Source organism: Drosophila ficusphila, unplaced genomic scaffold, assembly GCF_018152265.1.
Source record: "Drosophila ficusphila isolate 14025-0441.05 unplaced genomic scaffold, ASM1815226v1 contig_791, whole genome shotgun sequence".
In the NCBI taxonomy this organism is placed as follows: Eukaryota; Metazoa; Arthropoda; class Insecta; order Diptera; family Drosophilidae; genus Drosophila; species Drosophila ficusphila.
Window position 1 is genome coordinate 2,735,367 of NW_025064737.1, and position 18,961 is coordinate 2,754,327.

Sequence of the window (18,961 nt, forward strand, 5' to 3'; positions counted from 1 at the left end):
CCTGCCCCTTCTATTGTTGATAAAGCAAACGACAAACTTTAAGACTCATTCGAAAAGGCGGTTGCATAAATCAAAAGCAGAGCAAGACGATTTCCTGAACCTCAAGACGTCACTCATACGCCGTGTGGCCACAAAACTCCAGCTGGGTGCAAACGAGCGTGTATGCAAATGATTTAGCTGTCCGAAAAGTTTTGAGGCTTCAACAGAACAACAACCGAAGAATTTGGCAGGCGGAGAAGCTAGAAAACTATGAAATATGCGAAGCATGTGCGGACAATTTCCCCATAACCTTTGACATGCCATAAAAAGGGTTAGGTGGGCGTGGCCAAGGTGGGTAAAAGTTTTGGCGCGACTTATGTTTCAATTGCCATGGAGGAAATGTGATAAACGGGACATTGACGGAGGATGAAGCCACACACAAATTAAAAACAGGATGTAATAATTCGCGAAAAGGTTTGGGTTTAGATTGTGCAACCAAAACTGCGAAGTCACTTTAATGCCTCATCATTCCGAACTTCGTGGGGAAATTTCCATCATCCAAACTTGGGAACTAAGGAAAAGGGGTGGCGTAAAGTGGGAAGGATTGGTTAGTTATAACATTTTGCCTTTATTGCTGTTGGCTGCTGCGGCAGTATTTTAATTAAAATTAATGCGCCATAAGCTTTAATTTAATGCCACTTCTTTGGCCGGGACTTTTGCAAGGCAACCATAAAAGAAGCATTATTGCATGCGAGTGGGAGCTCTATGTGTGATGGGTGTGTGTGTGGGAGCTATAAACGCTAGACTCGGATGAAGATATGCCCATATAGTCGGGTCTAATGTGGCTCTGCCGGGCTGTTCCCGGCTCGTCTTCCATCCGCTTGTTATGCTCATTCGCATGGCATAAATAAGGGCTTAAGGCAGGATCTACGCATTTAGTTGCTGGGATTGTCGCTACTCCAAGCCAAAGCAGAGCAGAGCCATCCCGATCCCAGCGGAAGTGAGTTGGACATTACAATTTGTCACGGCGGCCAATTAGTTTTTTATTGCAGTTTATAAGCGGGAAAATATGTAAATATCTTCGGTTAGTTTGAATAACCACAGAAGGTTCTTGGAAAAGCCTGTAACTGGAGATCGTTTAATGGTTATCTGACCCTCAACATATCCATACATATATCTAAAAAAGCTTTTCTGTTATATTTAGTTTTACAACTCCTGTAGGAGTACCCTAAAAACTTTTTTAATATTCATAAATATAGCTTACTCTGCATGAAAGTATTTCGACCTTATATGTAACACTAAAACAACTAAGTATTCCAAACAGAAAACTAACCCATCAGAATGAGCACTAATATATTTTCAATAGCCTTTATGCAAATGACAACTGTGCCTAGTTTGCAAAAGTATTTTCCCATTTCAAATTTGCAATGTGCGCAGTTTTCCCTTCTGCTGCCTGGCAAACATTTTTGGAACTTATCCAGCGGAATCTGGCCAGTCAATTTAATTATGTGTATTCATAATCGGCTTGCCCATAAATCTAATCAACCCAGAAGCATTCAAAATATGCAGATGTGAAATTCTGGGACAAAAGTGGGAGTCAAGGGAAGTGGGCACTAGAAACGATGGGACGAGCAAATAAAAGTTAGAAGCTACGTGGGCGGGTCAAATTCACTTAATTGAATTTGCAATTTGCGGGGCCCAAATGGCAATGGCTTTTCTAGGCCCAGTTGAAGTGACTGGCAGCAGAATGAAGGCTATGTCGTGGTCGATGTGAAGATGAGAGGGCCAGTCAGGTTGCGCAATCAATTTAGTAGATTAATCCGGCTCAGAGCAGAACATCCGTACAACAGGTCGTATGTGCGATGCCTGCGAGTTTTCGATTCGCCAGTTGTGGTGAGCAACTAATTGGAAAATAGGTGCCAAAGTTCATTAAACTGCCAGCGGAAGAATGTGAACTTGATGTGAAAACAGTTTCAGTTTCAACAAAACTGAATTTTTCATCCCGACACTGACAGTGAAAACTAAACGGGATGAGAGAAAGCCTTGATGGGCAGAAATTTCATTCTTGCAGTCAAATAAATGCAACAAAATGTCGGATTCTTTCTTGATTGAATAAATACTCAATGTGGATTCTAATTTCATGTAAGCCAATTTATATACACGTGACAAGATGAATAAAATGGTGTATTGTGTTTTTTTTTTGATAAGTTGCTAATATGTCAAATAAAGAGCTTGCACAAAGAATATAAATATAATCTAAGCAGGATCATTACATGAACCAATCTTGTATTTTCTGAGTTGCTTTTCCATTTGTAGCAAAGATTTTGAAACGGTGAGATCTAAAAACGAGATTTAACATTCAACATTGATAATTATCAATAGAATGAAATGTTATGGGGTACACATATTTTCGATGACACAGTGACATGATTGAAAAGCAACAAAAATCAAAATTAAATTTAAAAAAATAACATAATATAAAACAAAAATATAAAAAATGAATTATTCTGTTCATTCAATGCACCACAATATAGTACCATTTCTGCCTGTTCCTGGACCCTAAAATGGTATCAGGAATCTGGGAAAATTCAATCACATTCACATTGTACTGAGTACTTATCGAAGGCGGCGACAATCGACCGCCGGAAACATTTCGAATCTGCCTGCGTGAAAGTTCGGCAGAGCCGCCCAAAAACGCATGGCAGAGCTGGAAAGTGGGCGTGCCAAGGAGGACTCCAGTCCAGCAAGGCCACATACCAGCCAGGAGCAGGAGCAGGAGCAACTCCAATCGCATCCGCATTCGTCACCTAAGCTCTCGCCACAGCCACATGGCTACCCGCGGGAGAGTCGCCGCCGGGATGCTCGTCCTCCGCCTCTCCCTGAGATCATCGTGGCGGGCAGGTACCGCCTGCTGAACCGGATCGGGAACGGCTCCTTCGGGGAGCTGTACCGCGCCGAGGGGCTCAAGTACGGCGAGAAGGTGGCCGTCAAGCTGGAGACCGCCCGGGTGAGGTATCCGCTGCTGCCGCGCGAGGCGAAGGTCTACGGGATGCTGCGGGGGGCGGAGGGCGTGCCCAGGGTGAGGCACTACGGCACCGAGGGGCTGTACAACGTGATGGTGATGGACCTGCTGGGGCCCACGCTCGAGGAGCTGCTCAGCCTGTGCGGGCGCTCCTTCAGCCTGAAGACGACCCTCCTGCTGGGCGACCAGGTGCTGGCCCGCGTCGAGCAGCTCCACCGGCGGAGCTTCGTCCACCGGGACATCAAGCCGGACAACTTCCTAATGGGCCTCGGCCGGCACCGCGACCGCCTCTTCATGATCGACTTCGGGCTGGCCAAGAAGTTCTTCAGCCGGCGCTCGCAGCAGCACATCGACTACTCCGAGAACCGTGATCTGGTGGGCACCGCCCGGTACGCCAGTGTGCGGGCCCACTACGCGGAGCAGGGGCGCCGCGACGACCTGGAGGCCGTGGGCTACCTGCTGCTCTACCTGCGGCGGGGCCGCCTCCCTGGCAGGGCATCCGGGCGCAGTCGCTGGCGCAGAAGTACGAGCGGATCGCCGAGTGCAAGGCGACCATCCCGCTGCACACCCTCTGCGCCGGCCTGCCCGAGGAGTTCCTCCTGTACCTGAAGTACTGCCGCCGGCTGCACTTCGCCCAGCAGCCGGACTACGCCTACCTGCGCCAGCTCTTCCAGGAGCTCTTCCGCGGCCGCCACTTCCTCCGCGACTTCTTGTACGACTGGGTGCCTTTGCAGCGGGAAACGCGAGATCTCCAGCGGAAGAGGGCGGGTCAAAGGGCAAGGGACGGGGATCACAGGGAGCAGAGGGAGCAGAGGATCAAGGATCGGGAGCAGGTTCGAATCGCGGAGAGAAACCAGAACAAGTTGGACAAGGACAAGGACAAGGGAGGGGAGCTGCTGGAGAACAGGGATTGCGAAAGGAAAAGAGACCGCGGCCATGAGCACAAGTCCTCGAAGAAGGATCGCAGGTGCTGCTCCTGCCACTACCACCGCCACTAGGATCGTCCGGATCGCAGGATGGAGCTGCAGGCTGAGCGGAGGATTGTTAACACGGAGGAGTCGGGGGAATCCCGCCGAGGCAGGCCCTGCCTTTGATATTGCGCTGTTTGTACACACACATGTCCTTCGAGCTGTTAATTAACTGCCGAGAAACTATATTTAGCATGACTTAACCGTTCACCCATCTCGGCTCGGCTCCTTTGTTCGGCAAATCAGCGGCCCGGGTAATTGGCAACTGCTGCCGGGGCACAAAGAGCCAACCGGCAACTTGGCAAACAATGGGGCGAAACTTTGCGGGGCGTCCTGTACGGTGAAATCGATACCCTGGCAACTCGGGGGGGAATTAAAAACTGAGCAAAATTTGCAGAAACAGCTTCTGTAAAAAGATTTTACGAAAGTTAACGAGGGCCAAAAGATCAGGTGTCAGTTCGATTGTGAATTTGTGATATCTAAAAGGTTATGTTAATACCGATTAATAATAATTAATTAAAATTAATACCGATTAGTAGTAATAAGCAACACAGCTCTAATAAGCTCTCAGTTTTTGTTGAGATATGCGAAGAAGCTTTAAAAAAGTAGCTCGTTTCCTAAGTAGGGATTAAGGCATTTCGTTATTGTTAACTTTTTTCAGATCTCTATGTTCTGCTCTCTACAAAATCCATTTTTATAAAATTTTTATTTTATACAAGTTTTGTAGCTTTTCCACACTCTCTGCTAACAAATTTCCTTGTTTGGCTGTGGTTGTGGCGAATGAGAAATTTTTCTAGGCAAGTGTAACAAGAACGCCCAGTCAGCCAGCTCATATGAGCCTTTGGAGCTGGGATATTAATAAAAGGGTTAATTATTGGCCCAGCCAGGACAGGGATACTCGTAATCCCGAGACGACTTGAAGATGTGAGCAGGAGGCAGTGAGGAGGAGAACGGGGACCGGAGAGCTCATAAAAGATTCCCCCGGTGGCTTGGAAGGAAACAGGGTCAACGCAGCCGAGCCAAAGTAGTTTGCTCAGTCGCGCTGCAATAATGCGGACTGGAGCTCACCCACACGGACACATGGTCACATGGATCCCTGTATCCTGGCCCATAAAATAGCACTCCACGAGCACACACAGATGGCGAATTAGCTATTTGCCGGCCCAAAGCAATTTTTGCCCAAAGCCCCGAATCCGAAGGCAATGATGATTTGGGACTGGGCGTGAGGGTGCACAAATCTATAAATAACTCGACCGCCTTGCCCTACACTTAACGAAAATTCAGGAGCTGAAATCAATGGCTTGCAAATCCAAAGAGATAATGGAGTTAAAAGCATTGTTCTTTGAACAAGTTTAAGTAAAAATACAAGTCAGGATAATGAAGAATAAATGATTTTTAATAAACATGAATGATTTTAAATGGATCAACACTGTAATTGTGACTTATTTAATTGATTCTTAACCTTTTTCAATTTATGACGATTAAGGGTATATTTTCACTATTTACTATTTTTGAAGAAACCAAAACTTAAATAACTTATTATTTTGTATTAATTATTCAAGTCACGTTTCGAGCGTTTACTTATCAGCATCAAAGGGATTAACCCCTTACAAATTAATAAAAATCCATCGAGGCGCCTACGTTCATATTTAATTTTTCTTTTTCAGGAAAATCACTTTTCCTTCGACGGACTTTTCCCGTGTACTTCGTTCAGACGATGCCACGCCCATTTAACATCCCAAGTTTTGAGGTCCTCGCTGAGTTTGGGGAGTCTAGGGAGCTGCGTCCAAAATACTCAGGGCAACTTTGCTAAGAACTTGAATGCATGCCTAATGTGGAAAACCTCACTCCGCCAAAAGAGCACACACGCACACACAAACACAAACACACTCGGGACCGCAGAACGCACACTAATACGCGATTCCATACACATACACAGCGCGCTGAAGCGTAAAAATATTTGCGGGCTTTTGGCTTCGGCTTTCGCTGGGCTTTCTCTTTGCAACGCCGCATTTCAAATGAAGTTAATTTTTTCGTTGGACGAAATGGCTACAAATCTGTGTTTTATTTATAAGTGGCAGTGGTCGACTGGGCAGACACATTATGGACGATATGGCGACGAAATCGGAGCGAGTCCACTGATGGCTCCTCGATGAACTCGGTGACATTCAAATTGGGCAGTTAACGAAAATTGTGCAATTTGTGGGTCAATGCCTAGTGAATGAGGATGGAATGGACATGTGAGTGGGTCCGATGGGACCGTTATCCTTATGAGTGCCCTAATGGGGAATAACTCGAGACTCGGACAACGAGGCGTATGAGCAATATTGTCACCGTCCAAGGGAACCTAATGTTGCTATTGTGTGGTGTAGCCACCAATTTGTTTAGGTAGGCAGACGCTTTTATGGGGGATATAACAACAAAAATATGAAACACAGAATAAATATGTTTTCTTAAATCAGCTGAAACATGTTATTAATTGAATTTCTGAAGAAAACGTTTTCTTTGGATGCTCACTTTGATTCAATTAAGATTCCAGTTTAATTTTCGGTTGCCGTGGCTCATTTAATTAGCCGCAAACGATGCCATCTACAATAATTGTAATTTAATCAGAGTTCCAAGCAACTAGCACCGCATTTCTGCGGCGGAGTTTTTGTGCCTTGTGGCCAAAAATAAATTAGAAGACACACTCATTAAAATGTTGCATGTGCGGCGAATATAAATATTGCAGATGTATAATTAAAATAATTGGGCTTGGAAGAAGACTGTTGTCTGTTTCTTACTACTTTGATAATCATTTCGGGGCAACATTTAAAAACTTAAATATAAATGTATTTTTAAAATAAACCGGCTGGGTTCTTTGAGATATGTTACATTTTAGGTACCTTCGAGATACATTTATGTAGATTTAAGTACTTTCAAATATTACTCTATTTTGTTAATAAAACCCTTTGGTTACTTTTGAAAAATATATTATTAATTATTTTCATTTTTTTGTATTAGTTCATAAGTATTAAGAATACCCTTTGCCAAATGTTTCTACAAAACAATAGCAATAGTTTAGTCAACTTTAAAAAGAGTAAGTGCGGCCCTTTTGGAAGCAATTTAAGCCCGAAACCAATTCGGTAGGTAATGTAGATATCACAGACCCAATAATTTGCCTTTGCCGGCAGAAGGTAGTACTTTCGGTCATAAATTATTCAATTGAAAATATGTTAAAAATTCACTGTGAATTATTTACGCCAGAGACCCTGTACACGAGTATTCGCTCGAACAGGATTGTGTTCCATATACGGATGTACACTCGTTGGGGCCCACTGATATCCTCCGAGGGGTCTGGGGCACATAAATTTAGCCATAAATTTGCCTTCATCGCAAACGGCACAAATACAGAAATCCCGGACACACTCGAACTCTCGAAAACTCGAACCCGGCAAGTTTTGTTGCATAACTTTGTGCGACTTTCTGACTGTTTTACAAAGCACACTGGGATTGGGTTTGGTTTTTATTTATCTGGATAATACAAGTGATTGGTAAGTACCGATTTACGGATACAGTAACAGAAAAACAACTGAATGAGAAATATGAAATATAACTTAAGTTAGTTAGTTATTTTAAAAGATTAGGTGCAGAATCTGGTCAGTTTACTTAAATTAACTGCTGAAACCAAAAAACCTGGCTTATGTAGCAAGCAGCCCTATGTACATATACCTATTATTAAGCACTGCTTGATAAGCAGTTAACGTTATTGTGTATCCCTTAAGTTAAGTCATCCTTTGTGTCCCCCTTACTCCTTTAAGAAACACCATGTAAACCCATCTCTAAGTATGTACGTCTCTCTCTTGCACATACGAGATTGTGAAATAGGCTATGCATTAAGGGGTTATATCCAGTTGCGAGGCCAAAAAAATGAGCTTTTTTGAAAATTATTTTTGGAGAGGCTATTTATTGTATGTATACGTGTTATATATGAAAAGATAGGTAATTTTTTCTAGTTTTAGAACACATTTTTAAAAAAAAATTTTTTTGGACTCCGTCGGTCCTGTAGAGGATCTCCCGAGGGTCCACTTTAAAAAAGGGTTTTGCGGTGAGGAAAATATCTCCGGTCCAAATGATCAGAAATACAAAAAACCAAAAGGATTACGTAAAGAATAGACAAATGCTGGTAATGAGACTTGGGATTTTCAAAATTTTGATTTTTGACAAAATGGCGGCTTCCCAAACATAAAACTTTGTTTTTGGCACAAAAATTTCAACTTTGAAGTGGCTAAAAAAATCGAAATTTTTGTCGGAGCCAAAATTCCAAGTCTCATTACCTGAAAAAAATATCTAAGAAGAGAATGTGAAAGTTTCAAGTCAATCGGTCAAGCCGTCTCCGAGAAATTTTCCTCACCGACTTTGAAGACATAGTTTCGAGAAAAACGCATTTAAAGTTTTGGCTACTAGTTGAACTACATGGGAGACGTCTTTACAAATACACTGATTACTCCAATACTATTTACGGGAATACTTTGAAATTTTCAGATAATCTTCTTAGATATATATACATTCAAAATAGGCAAAAAAAAATTTTTCGATTTTTTCAAAATCGCAACTGGATATAACCCCTTAACAGAGATGATGAAATAAAGATCACTTTTGCAGCGACCACTGAAGAGAAAACACCCTGATTGTATCACTACACCTGGCTTATAGGAATAAAGTTAAAAAATTGTAATTATTGGCAATACAAAATAAACCAGTGTGCAGGAGTGGCTGCTACAGCAGCTATGAGTAGAGTGCTGCTGCGTGGTCAGCAGCAGATGTTGCAGAGTTGATGTCGTGCTGCAAATCAGTCAACATGGCAAACGATTGCCCCTGCCACCAAAGAGCCATAGAGCCAAAGAGCCAAAGAGCCGTGTCGATACGCAGACGACATGCTGCGGCACATGCGGCGTATGATTAATGCGTCTGCTACGCGCTTAATGCTTTTAAATACGCATAAGTGATTGCAATTGCACTCATCCCGTTAATGCAGCTAAAATCGCATTACGTGCAATCGGATCAGCCGACGAGCTCAGCTCCGAAATTGAGTTGGGGCCAAGGCAGAGATGGACCCATTTATTTGATTAAGTGCACAAGACCATTGTGTGGTGCAACTGCAAATCAAATCTTGTGGTTGCCTCGGATTGAGCCGTAGAAGTCACATGAGTAATGAGGCAGTCGAAATTGAAATCAAACAACTTAGCAAATGCAATGAGCAGCGACCTCCAAAAAGACTATTTTCATTTATTTATTTGATCTTCTTTGCCTAGGTCGAAAAACTAATCTCATACTATCCAAAGTATTATAAATATTATTTAAATTAAGTAATTTGATGATCTTAAACGTGTATCCTTGAACAGATATTTTTTTATCTTTAATACTTTTTTCTTGGCTTTTTGGTAAATTTTGGTTAACCTGGCTAACTTGACTTCTCTACCGCCAAAGGCTGAACTGGACTTAATTACAAAATTAAATCAGCAAACAGACTTTGTTTGCCACAACCCCCTCAAATGAACTCTATTTACTGGGCACACAGGATTCTGGCTTTGTGTGGGCTTAACTTATTAGCTAATTAGTTAAATATTTGCGGTCTAATCACTCAGTTAATATTCACTCCTAAATCATCACATAAGTCCGGTATCAAGTGGCTCAGAATACACAGGCCAACTTCCATTTGATTCGCTCAAGCGTCTTTGATTGATGCGCTAATTGAACATTTAGTCGCAAAGGCAAGGCAAATATTGATTTTATTGACACATCTATCAGGCTCATCGGCCAACAACAACTGCAACAACGGGGGACAAAAGTTTGTGTAAAGTTTCCATGTTGTTGTTAAGCTTGTTTCGTTTTATTTATTTATTTTACTCAGCAGTGCCACCGCACTGTTCCTCATTGATGGAAGGGGGGTGGAAAAGGGGGAGGGGGAGGGCTTAGTCCACCTTGCTTTTCCCACGAAATTGCCCCAATATGCGTTCGTGTATGTGTATGTGTTTGCCAAAGCGCTTGGCCATTAAACCAATTTTCGGGCAAACAAAAAGTCGGAAAAGGGAAAGCGGGCGAAAAAAGGCAAGGGACGGCCAAAGGAAAAACCGAATTTTTTGTTACCTCGGATGAGAGGGTATCGGAAAAGTGCGAAACGAATGGGGGATCAACGAATTAAACCTCTTGAGCGACTTCAGAAATTGAAATTTGCAAATGCATTATTTGATTTATTGTCAAATGTTTGTATTTACAATAGATTTTTTTATATATATATATGCATAAAACAGTAGAGATATGTTCTGGTAAATATACTGCTCTGCTTTAAAAACCTTTTAAAATTTAATTTTATTAGTTGAATAAATAGCTATAAATATAAAGTACTGAACAACTGAATTGTTCGTCTTATGAATAACTACACACCCTATATAAAAGTGCACTAAAGGTCCCATAATTTTTTGTTCCACTCAATCCAGTGGGCTATTTTAAATTTAAAAGCAAAAAGTACTTTGTTGGGCTCTTGTAAAGCTCCTTCTACTACAAAGGCTGACCTTTTTTAATTGCTGAAACATTTAGGCAGTTTCACTCCTTTTTCTACGAGAAGTCCTACCAATGAAAACAAAGGAGAAGCGTTGCTAAAATTAGTTAAATTTGAGGAGGGATGAGTAATGAAGGGGCAGGTGTGGGTTTGGGGGAATAGATCCTGTCATGTCCTTAAGCGGCTTTCGGACCTTTGTCCCGTTAATTGCCTTTGATTGCCAACCTAGCGATATCGCAGACAAATAATTCTCAATCGATACTCCCTAGGGACTTTCACTCTTGTTCCATCTTAATTAAGAATTTTTGGAATTGGCTGAAAAGAGGCTCCAGAGGTTCTACTTACAGAATAATTGCCTTAAAAGTTACTCAAATGTGAACAACGAACAGTATTCCTTTTATGTATTTAAAAGATACTATTTTTTTCCAATGTATACCTGTTGGCGCTCGGCAATCCGTCTTCTTTTAGCCATTAAAAAGAATATATCTCCTGCATAATCCCAGTAATGAGATTAGTACCAAAAGCGAACTCGGGTCAATTGCACTGAAATTAAACGCATTGAATCGGCTTAAATTGTTCCAACATTCAAAGCTCCTAAGAGGCTTTGGTTTAGCATACAATGGCAGTTCCAGAACAATAATTTCGCTCAACTCAGATGATTTTTGGGTGGCTGGAGCTTTGCATATCAAGTAGGTATATTCACAACTATGTCGTTCCATTTAAGCTAATAGACTGGCAAAAAGTTTTTCATTTTGTTAAATGCACTTCAACTCAAACCTTCTGGCTGGCCATTTGCAAATGTACTTTCTGGCCATTCCCACTCCATTTTGGGTCGAAATTGTCTGGCTCTCCATGGAATTAATAACATTAAGAGCTCCACCTGGTTTGCCAAGCAAGTGCGACAGCATAATACCAAATGCAAATACGACCGAGGAAGACGGCAAAGGATGCGGCTGGGAGGATCCTGCCGACTTTTGAGTCGGCCATTTTGCAGTCTGTATTAATTTCCAAACTAGTGCACAAAGCGAGAGACAAAGTCTCTGACAAAAACTGTAATTTACGAGACAACAGCCATTACCGAAGTAAACACCCCTTCCGGACGGCTGCTCCAAAAGGACTCAAAGGATGCTGGGGAGTCGTAAAGGAGGGATCTGGGGAGCAGTTGGGCAATGCGGGATGGGGATGACTTCATTGGGAAATTCCTTGATGCTCGCATAAATGCTGCTGGGAAGCGAGAAAGACGTCACTTCCGAGGGATTCCCCCTGCTAACAGGACAGTTGCAGAATTAATTGCATATTCCAGGGCTTTTTCCCTTATCCTGTCTGGTATAAGCAGCGCATATGTGCACACTTTGAGTAATGGCACTGAGTAATCTACACCTCGGTAGATAATACCCAGGTAAGTGTTTTTGCCAAATAACTCTTGCCTGCCTTGCGGACCCTTGAAAACAATAATACCGAACCCACTTTATCATCAGCACCTGAAAAGCAGTCCGTTCTCGATGTGCCGGCTCAAAGGTTAGCCAACTGCCAGGGGATAACCCCTGCTCATCCGGTTAAAAGTTATTTAGTTGGAAAGTCTTGCCCCAAATTGCTCTGCAACTGCAACTGCAACTGCAGTTTCATGTGTGCGGGCTTTGTGTTTGAATTGTTGATCAAAAAGGCAAACTCGGAGCATGTTTTTATTATATTTCATTCCCAACGATGCGATTTCGTAGCAACTTTTGCTTAGAAAGTGCAGAAAACGAAACATTCGCAAATAACTTTGCAGTCTAGTTGGACAAGTTTTTCCTTTCTGCAAAACTTTTCGGTGTCCTGCAGCGTCTACAATCTCCTGAAGAGCTTCTGCAAGGATAATGTATAACTGCAGTCGAGGGAGCACTGGATGGTTGGGGCGAGCTCAGCAGTTTTGCATTTAGTGCTATAATGAGATTAAAAGGAAATGGAGCTAAACTTAAACTTAATTGCATAAAACTAATTAGGCTTCAAAATACACAGAAATTTCCGGATGACCTCGAATTACCCTAGTACCCTTAGTAAAATTCAATCTGAATCTTGTATTCATATGCATTCACATATAATTTACAGGACATTTCTGCTAATAGTCTTATTATTATTTTTTTGATTTAGCAACATTACTTAAATTAAATAAGTGAGGAAAGGGTTTTGATCTGGCGGCTAAGCAAAATTTGATTTTTCTACAGATAAACAACAATCCATTGAATAACCTAGATATAACGTTGAAAATGTTCATTTGTGGGCCTTTTCATTCCATCAATATTTTTGCAACCTTAAGCAAATAGAAACGAGGAATTTTCTGATTAAAGTTTACAAAAGAATTTGAGGTTGAACGGGAACCAATCTGAACTCGAAATGGGAGCAGAGCTTCTGTCAATTTCAGTTGGATTTGTGCAAAGTTCTCGGAATTGAAATTCCTTGCAGCAATTAGAATTTCAGCAATGATTTCTCATGAAAATTTCCGACAAGGGGCTCCTGCAACTGGCAACTGGCAACCATCTCACCATCTTACCATCTCACCAAGTTAATGGGGCAGATGGAGAGTCCAACATCCGGTCCACTCACTCAATATTTCCGACCACCCACGTACCTAATTTCGGTCGTAATTTCTTATGTACTGACCCCCGAAAACCTCCGTGTAAGCTGTCCAAGATTAATGACTTTTCCCCACCCGCCGACGACGGCAGCTGCCAGTGCTGATCTCTCTCTCTCTGTATGTGTGTGTGTGTGTATGTATTTAATAATTAATGCATAAATAATGATTTACACAAACAGCGGTCAGCCGCTGAGTGGACCACAAACCCGGAAAAAATGGAGGAAAGGAAAGGAAAGCCAGAAAAAGTTGAGGAGAAAGTAACAATAACTAACCTGATTTTGCTGATGTTGCTGATGCTGCTGCTGTTGCTGTTGCAATGTTGCTGCTGTGTTGCTGTTACTGCTGTTGCTGCTGCTGCTGCTGCGACTTCCGCTGCTCCTCCCACACTCTCGCTTTCTCACTCACCCAACATCAACAACAACTGGGAACAGTTAATCCATCATCATTATGATTTTCTTACTTTGTTCTCCGCTCTTAACTTTTCGAAGATGGAAACAATTTTTTTTTTCAGTTTATATTCGGTCGGGTGGTGTTGGGGCTTTCTTATTTCTTATCGGGGAGCTGCTTTCGCTGACTTTCTACTCATGTTGACGGCAACATAATATCGCTTAATTGTGTTCTATTCTGGAGCGCTGGCTCTGTTTTTATTTTATGTACATGTGCTCGTGGCACTTTTGAAGAGTCATTCACGGTCCTGGCAATATCTATTGTTTTTTTTAATCCCGCTGAGCTCGACTGCTGCAAAATTCTTGTAATTAGCTGCGGAGACAACAATAAGTACGACGACAACAACCACAACAACAAAAACAACAAGTGGCCATTCAGGCTTGTTTTTATTGCCTAATGCAAATTTAATTGCGGTTTATATTCCAACGGCCCGGCCAGAAGGGAAAATGTTCTGTACTTCCCAATGGATTTTTGTGGTAACGTTTTGAGACCTTATCATGTTTCTGTTGCCCCAATTTGCCACGCCCCAGCACGCACACACAAACGCCCACACGCTGTGCTAGACTATGCTCATTTGCTTCGGCTAAAACCCACACCTCCCTCTTCCTTCCATTTTCCCCTCCAGTTCGCTTTCCTTCTGGTGGAAAACTTTGAGCTTATTTCTGGTATTGCCGCTGTTGGTGTTAGATTTAATGAGCTTCCTCCTGATTGTGGCTAAAATGCGAAAACCATGCAGCTTCCGACTTGGCAATCTGAGGGAACCAACAGCACCGGCATTACATTAAATGCAGCAAATTTCACGATACTCCAAGGAGGTGTTGTAAATAAGGATTGGCCAAATTGCCAAATTAATTAAATTATTTATTCATCGGATTTACGACAATCAGCAGTCTTAGGGAAGTTTTGTACTTGTGTAAAGTCTTACGGCATCGATTAAGTTTTGTATAAACAAATTTACACTTTCACATGACTTTTAAAATGGGTATAATTTGTTGTTGATTGGCGCCAAGCAATAAGAAGAATGTTTATCACAATATTTTAAGATTCAAAGTAAGAGTCTTTAATTTCAGAATTACTCAGAACTCTGCAGCTTCCCGCAGAAAAAAGTTGTTTACTCTTGTTCACCTTATCATAAATCTTAACGATTTGTAAATAGCATAAAATTCCGTATCAAAATTAAAATTCACCTTTTTACTTTATACAATCTATAAAACCCCATATCTATAAAAGAGAATTATTAATTCAATTAAAAACTTATTAAGCACTGTAAATAGACCTGAAAATAACAAAGCTCAAAAAGAGTTCAACCAAAATAAACGTACTGTCTGTTAATCTAACCAATAAAAACGACTTTCGACGCCTCATTGGGCAGAAACTCTTGGCTCGACTCTTGGCACCCAATAACAATCAGTAGGCCGAGTCCCTGGAAGACTTTCTCTTCGGCTTGGGCGCAACTCAAGTGCAACAGTGCGTATGCGTTATCCAAAGTTTGAACAACAATTGCCGCCCTGGTAATTGCGGAGAGGCAGACAGATACGAGAGCTGATGGCGGGCAGCAGCTGTTATCACGTCCTAATGCTAATGCGATTTTCATTGCTGGTGCTGTATCGGCGGCATTATCGTATCCCCCTGCCCCGAGCAAAGTTCCCCTCTCTCCCCCTTTCTTATTTCGCTCTTCCGAAACCAAAGCCCGACTGCAGGGCGAAATTCATAGCATACTTTTGGCAGCTGGCTGACGCTAACGATGCCTTTGGCCGTCTTCAGATGCTGCTGCTGCCGATGATGATGGCGACGGCGACGGCTATGGCGATGGCTTATGTAACCAGTGCTGCATAAATCCGTGCACACACACAGCAACTCGGGCCGAGGCCCACGGACAAACTTGTGTATGTTTTCGGGCTGTTCCTCAACTATTCAAACGACACTTCTTGCTGCTTCTCCCCCAGACATTCCATCTCCCTCTCCGTTTGTGTGTGTCTGTGTGCTCTTCTATGTGTGTGTGTATGTGGGGCAGTTGTGTCTGCAGCGGTGGTAATTCTTTTGGCTTTGGCGCACTCACGCTGCGTGCTTTTAGCACTAACAAGCAGAAGCAGTGGCCAAAGAACTGGCACCGAAGAATTGGACGTTTGTCGCTGTCTGACTTCAAGTGGGCAAGGGGGGGACGAAGTGGGCGGTGGGGGAGGCTCTGCGACCCACACAGACGCCCTGGCACTGACACTAGCACGGGCACACACACTCACACTGGTTCACTTCACTACCACACACGTTCCATTAGACCTGGCCCGGTTCGGTTGGCTCTGGCTTTGGTTTTGGCTTTTGGCAGCGAACTGGCTTGCGAATCTGCTGGCGGATGCTGCTCTCGGTGCTGTTCATCTCCCGTCGATGGACCATTTTTGACTGGCTTCCAGTCGCAGCCGTTGGCTGCCGCAGAGATCCCTAACAGTGGCTGCTCTCCGGCTGTTGTTGCTCCTTCTTATACGAATCTTTGCGGAAGAGCGAGTCGGATGGCGAAAGCAGTTCTCTGTTGCACTTCACAGGCTCTCAGCGAGTCAAAGATAACGCACGTGAGGCGCCAGGGTTGCCAGATGGTTGGGGGCTGAAGGACTCAGGTGGAAATGGCGAATGTTTTTTTTGATTTTGACTCGTAAAATGTTTGAGACATTGTACACATATAAGAAATTTATGGAAAGATGTTTAAATAATTATCAAGAGGTATAATTAAATATATTCTCTTTTCGTAATTATATTTATTTATTTCTTGGTTGATCTAACAATGGATAAATGTGTTATTTTAAAAATCAACAGCGAAAACGTTCTTTTTAAAAATATTATTTTATATTTGGTTATTGGATGATTAGTTTTTGTGTTTTGTAATAAACGGGTAAAACAAAACAAACTTATATAATTTGTAGTAAGGTGGCAACGTGATAAAATGTTTTTACAAAATCTCTTATACTCTTATACGTTGTGTCACTAACGTCTCTCCTACCTAATTAACTCTCCTCGCGCATGCGCGTTCGAATGCAAAACAACTTCGAATTTCGAGCAGAAGGACAACAAAGGAACGCCACCAAAGGACGGACACACTCACATACTTATATAGAGCACCACAAGACCAAAACTCGTTTAGTTGCCGCGTTGACAACTTTGTGGCAGGCAGCAAACAAACAGACCTCACTCCGGTCCTAAATGTTGACAGGGGGTGATAAAGGAGTGATAAAGGAGTGAATAGGGGGCGGGGCAAGGGACTGCAGTTGCAGTGCGAGAAGGCAAATGCAGCGTCTTTGTCGAGAAGTTGGCCTGAGCATTGACCTGCTTAGACAGCTGAGGGATTTATAACTCCTCTATGACTTCTCTGCACGGGAGTGGGGGTAACGGCATTAAATGGCAAATAAATCTAAAGTTAAACTTTTGACACTGTCTCGGCAAAGGAGCCACGAAGGCATTTCCTTCCGCCTGCCTCGACTTCCGGTTGGAATCTGTCTGCCCTGTCAGCGGCCAACAAAAGGAGTGACACCCGCACACAAATGCACAGAGGGAAATACTTTTAGTTTACTATGTAAACATTTGTTAACTATTAGGCAAGGTCCGAAATTTGCGAAAATTTGGGTAATTTTGTTGTTTAAGTTAAATCATAATGTATTAGTACATGCTAATACCGTATATGAATTTCTTGAACCTCAATACAAGATTGTTTACCGATCATAAATTAGAGATCACAATCGTTAATTCTATACTTAATTCTCGGGATTGTCTAAAATTGTCAAAGTTAAATAAAACTACTTTTTTTAATCACCTTTTTAAGGGCACAGATATAAATTTATAATACTATTGGTAACCAATTCTGCCAACGTTCAAAATATTTCCAGCTTAGTTTATTTATCAAACTCAATCCTGAATTTTTTGGACAGTGTGTCTTTCATATGTTATGAATGGATACAATTTATGGGCGCCCAGCACCTCTTTTCCGAAATCTTATAAAACTCGGGAATAAATAATAATAATTCTTGAGCTTTTCTGTGCCGGTCTGTTGTTGTTCGCATTTCCCACATTTCTTTGCCGTTCTTATGACAATGTCAACATTTCTTTTGCTTCTCTAATGGCCTCACAAAAGGACACACGGACCACTCACACACACCACACACACACGAACCGCGGCACACACGCACCTATATGTGTTTTCAATCGGTTGTTGTTTTCTCATGTTGGTTATGCATAGCCATAAATATTGGTAAAAGCTTCTCTAGGTCGAGGGCCACGGCAGTCCGAAAATAAAGAGCATAATTTCTGATCCTGACACATTCGCACACAGATGGGAGGACGAAAAAGGACCCCGTTCGCAGTAACCGATTGTTGTTTTCGCCATTTTCTGTTTGTCATTTAACAGATTTTTCTGTCCTTGCTGGGTATTGATTTCTAATTTTTCCTTCGTAGGCTTAGTGAAAAATCTTTGCTCCACACGAGGCTGTCGCTGCTTGTTTGTCAGTGTGAATGTGAGTGTGGGTGAAAGCGAATTTTTATTATGTGTGCGTGTGTGTCGCATTGATTTCGTAATTTATGGGCGATTTGATGGATTGCGCATATAACTTTTACGTTTATTTTTGAGTTTTTATTGTTTTACAACTTGAGGTTGTTTTGTTTGGGTTCGTGGCTTGTCACATTTCGGTTTTTGCCCATCAAGGAGTTCCGCATGGTCTTTTGTTAGCCGTAATGGAAGTCATTTAACTTGGCTCAAATGTGGCACTTACGGTGTGGAAACCAAAGGTGTTGCCTATGTTATTGGACATATCATGAGTTATGGCAAGCACTTAAATATTCCTAAATATTTTCCAAATTGGGTACCAGTAAACATAAAAATAAATATTTATACTTGTCAAATGACAAACGTCAACAAAATTAAATAAAAATAGGGAACTCCTTTTGTTTTGCAGATAACAAAGGGAATTTTCAAAAGCAGACTAATTCGAATCAGTTGTAATTGTAATTAAGTATGTGTCACTGTCCATTTAAAACTTACTCAATAATTAATGGTAAAGTGCTGTAGGGCTTATGATGGCCGCGGTTAGCTAATTAAGCCAAACGCATCTGCGTAATTAAATTTTCAGCCAGAAACCCATAAAAATAAATCGACCAAAAAAAGGGGTAAAAGGGGGAAATATCAAGCAGGACTTGGCTATCATGGATGAGTTTGGGCCAATTAAACGTTAAATCAATATTGTTAAATCCCCGAACACACAAAAAAGAGCCACAGAGTCGAACATTCACGTATTAATTGGCGTTCGTGAGTCGCCTGCATTTAAATAATCCATGAGCTGCCACATCTGTGTCTGAGTTCCCTTCTATGTATTTGTGTTTTAAGCCAACTGAGCCCCGTAAGCCAACTGAAAGTC

General features: G+C 42.1%; 2 protein-coding genes across 2 annotated transcripts in view; one reads left to right on the forward strand and one right to left on the reverse strand.

The window, feature by feature from the left end:
* Positions 1 to 15,944, reverse strand: part of LOC108090124 (ras-like protein family member 10B) — a 44,116-nt gene extending 28,172 nt beyond the window's left edge. Inside the window, exons 1-2 of the mRNA XM_017188656.2 lie at positions 15,812 to 15,944; positions 13,397 to 13,883 (exon numbers count right to left, since the gene is read on the reverse strand). The gene's annotated coding sequence lies outside the window, so the exon portion shown is untranslated. The remainder of the gene's footprint in view (positions 1 to 13,396; positions 13,884 to 15,811) is intronic.
* LOC108090119 (casein kinase I) lies at positions 2,595 to 4,179 on the forward strand. Its single transcript, XM_017188650.2, is given in 2 exon segments — positions 2,595 to 3,482; positions 3,485 to 4,179. Coding segments are annotated over 2 exon segments (1,320 nt in total). The 5' UTR covers positions 2,595 to 2,677; the 3' UTR covers positions 4,000 to 4,179.
* Positions 15,945 to 18,961: the final 3,017 nt, after the last annotated feature.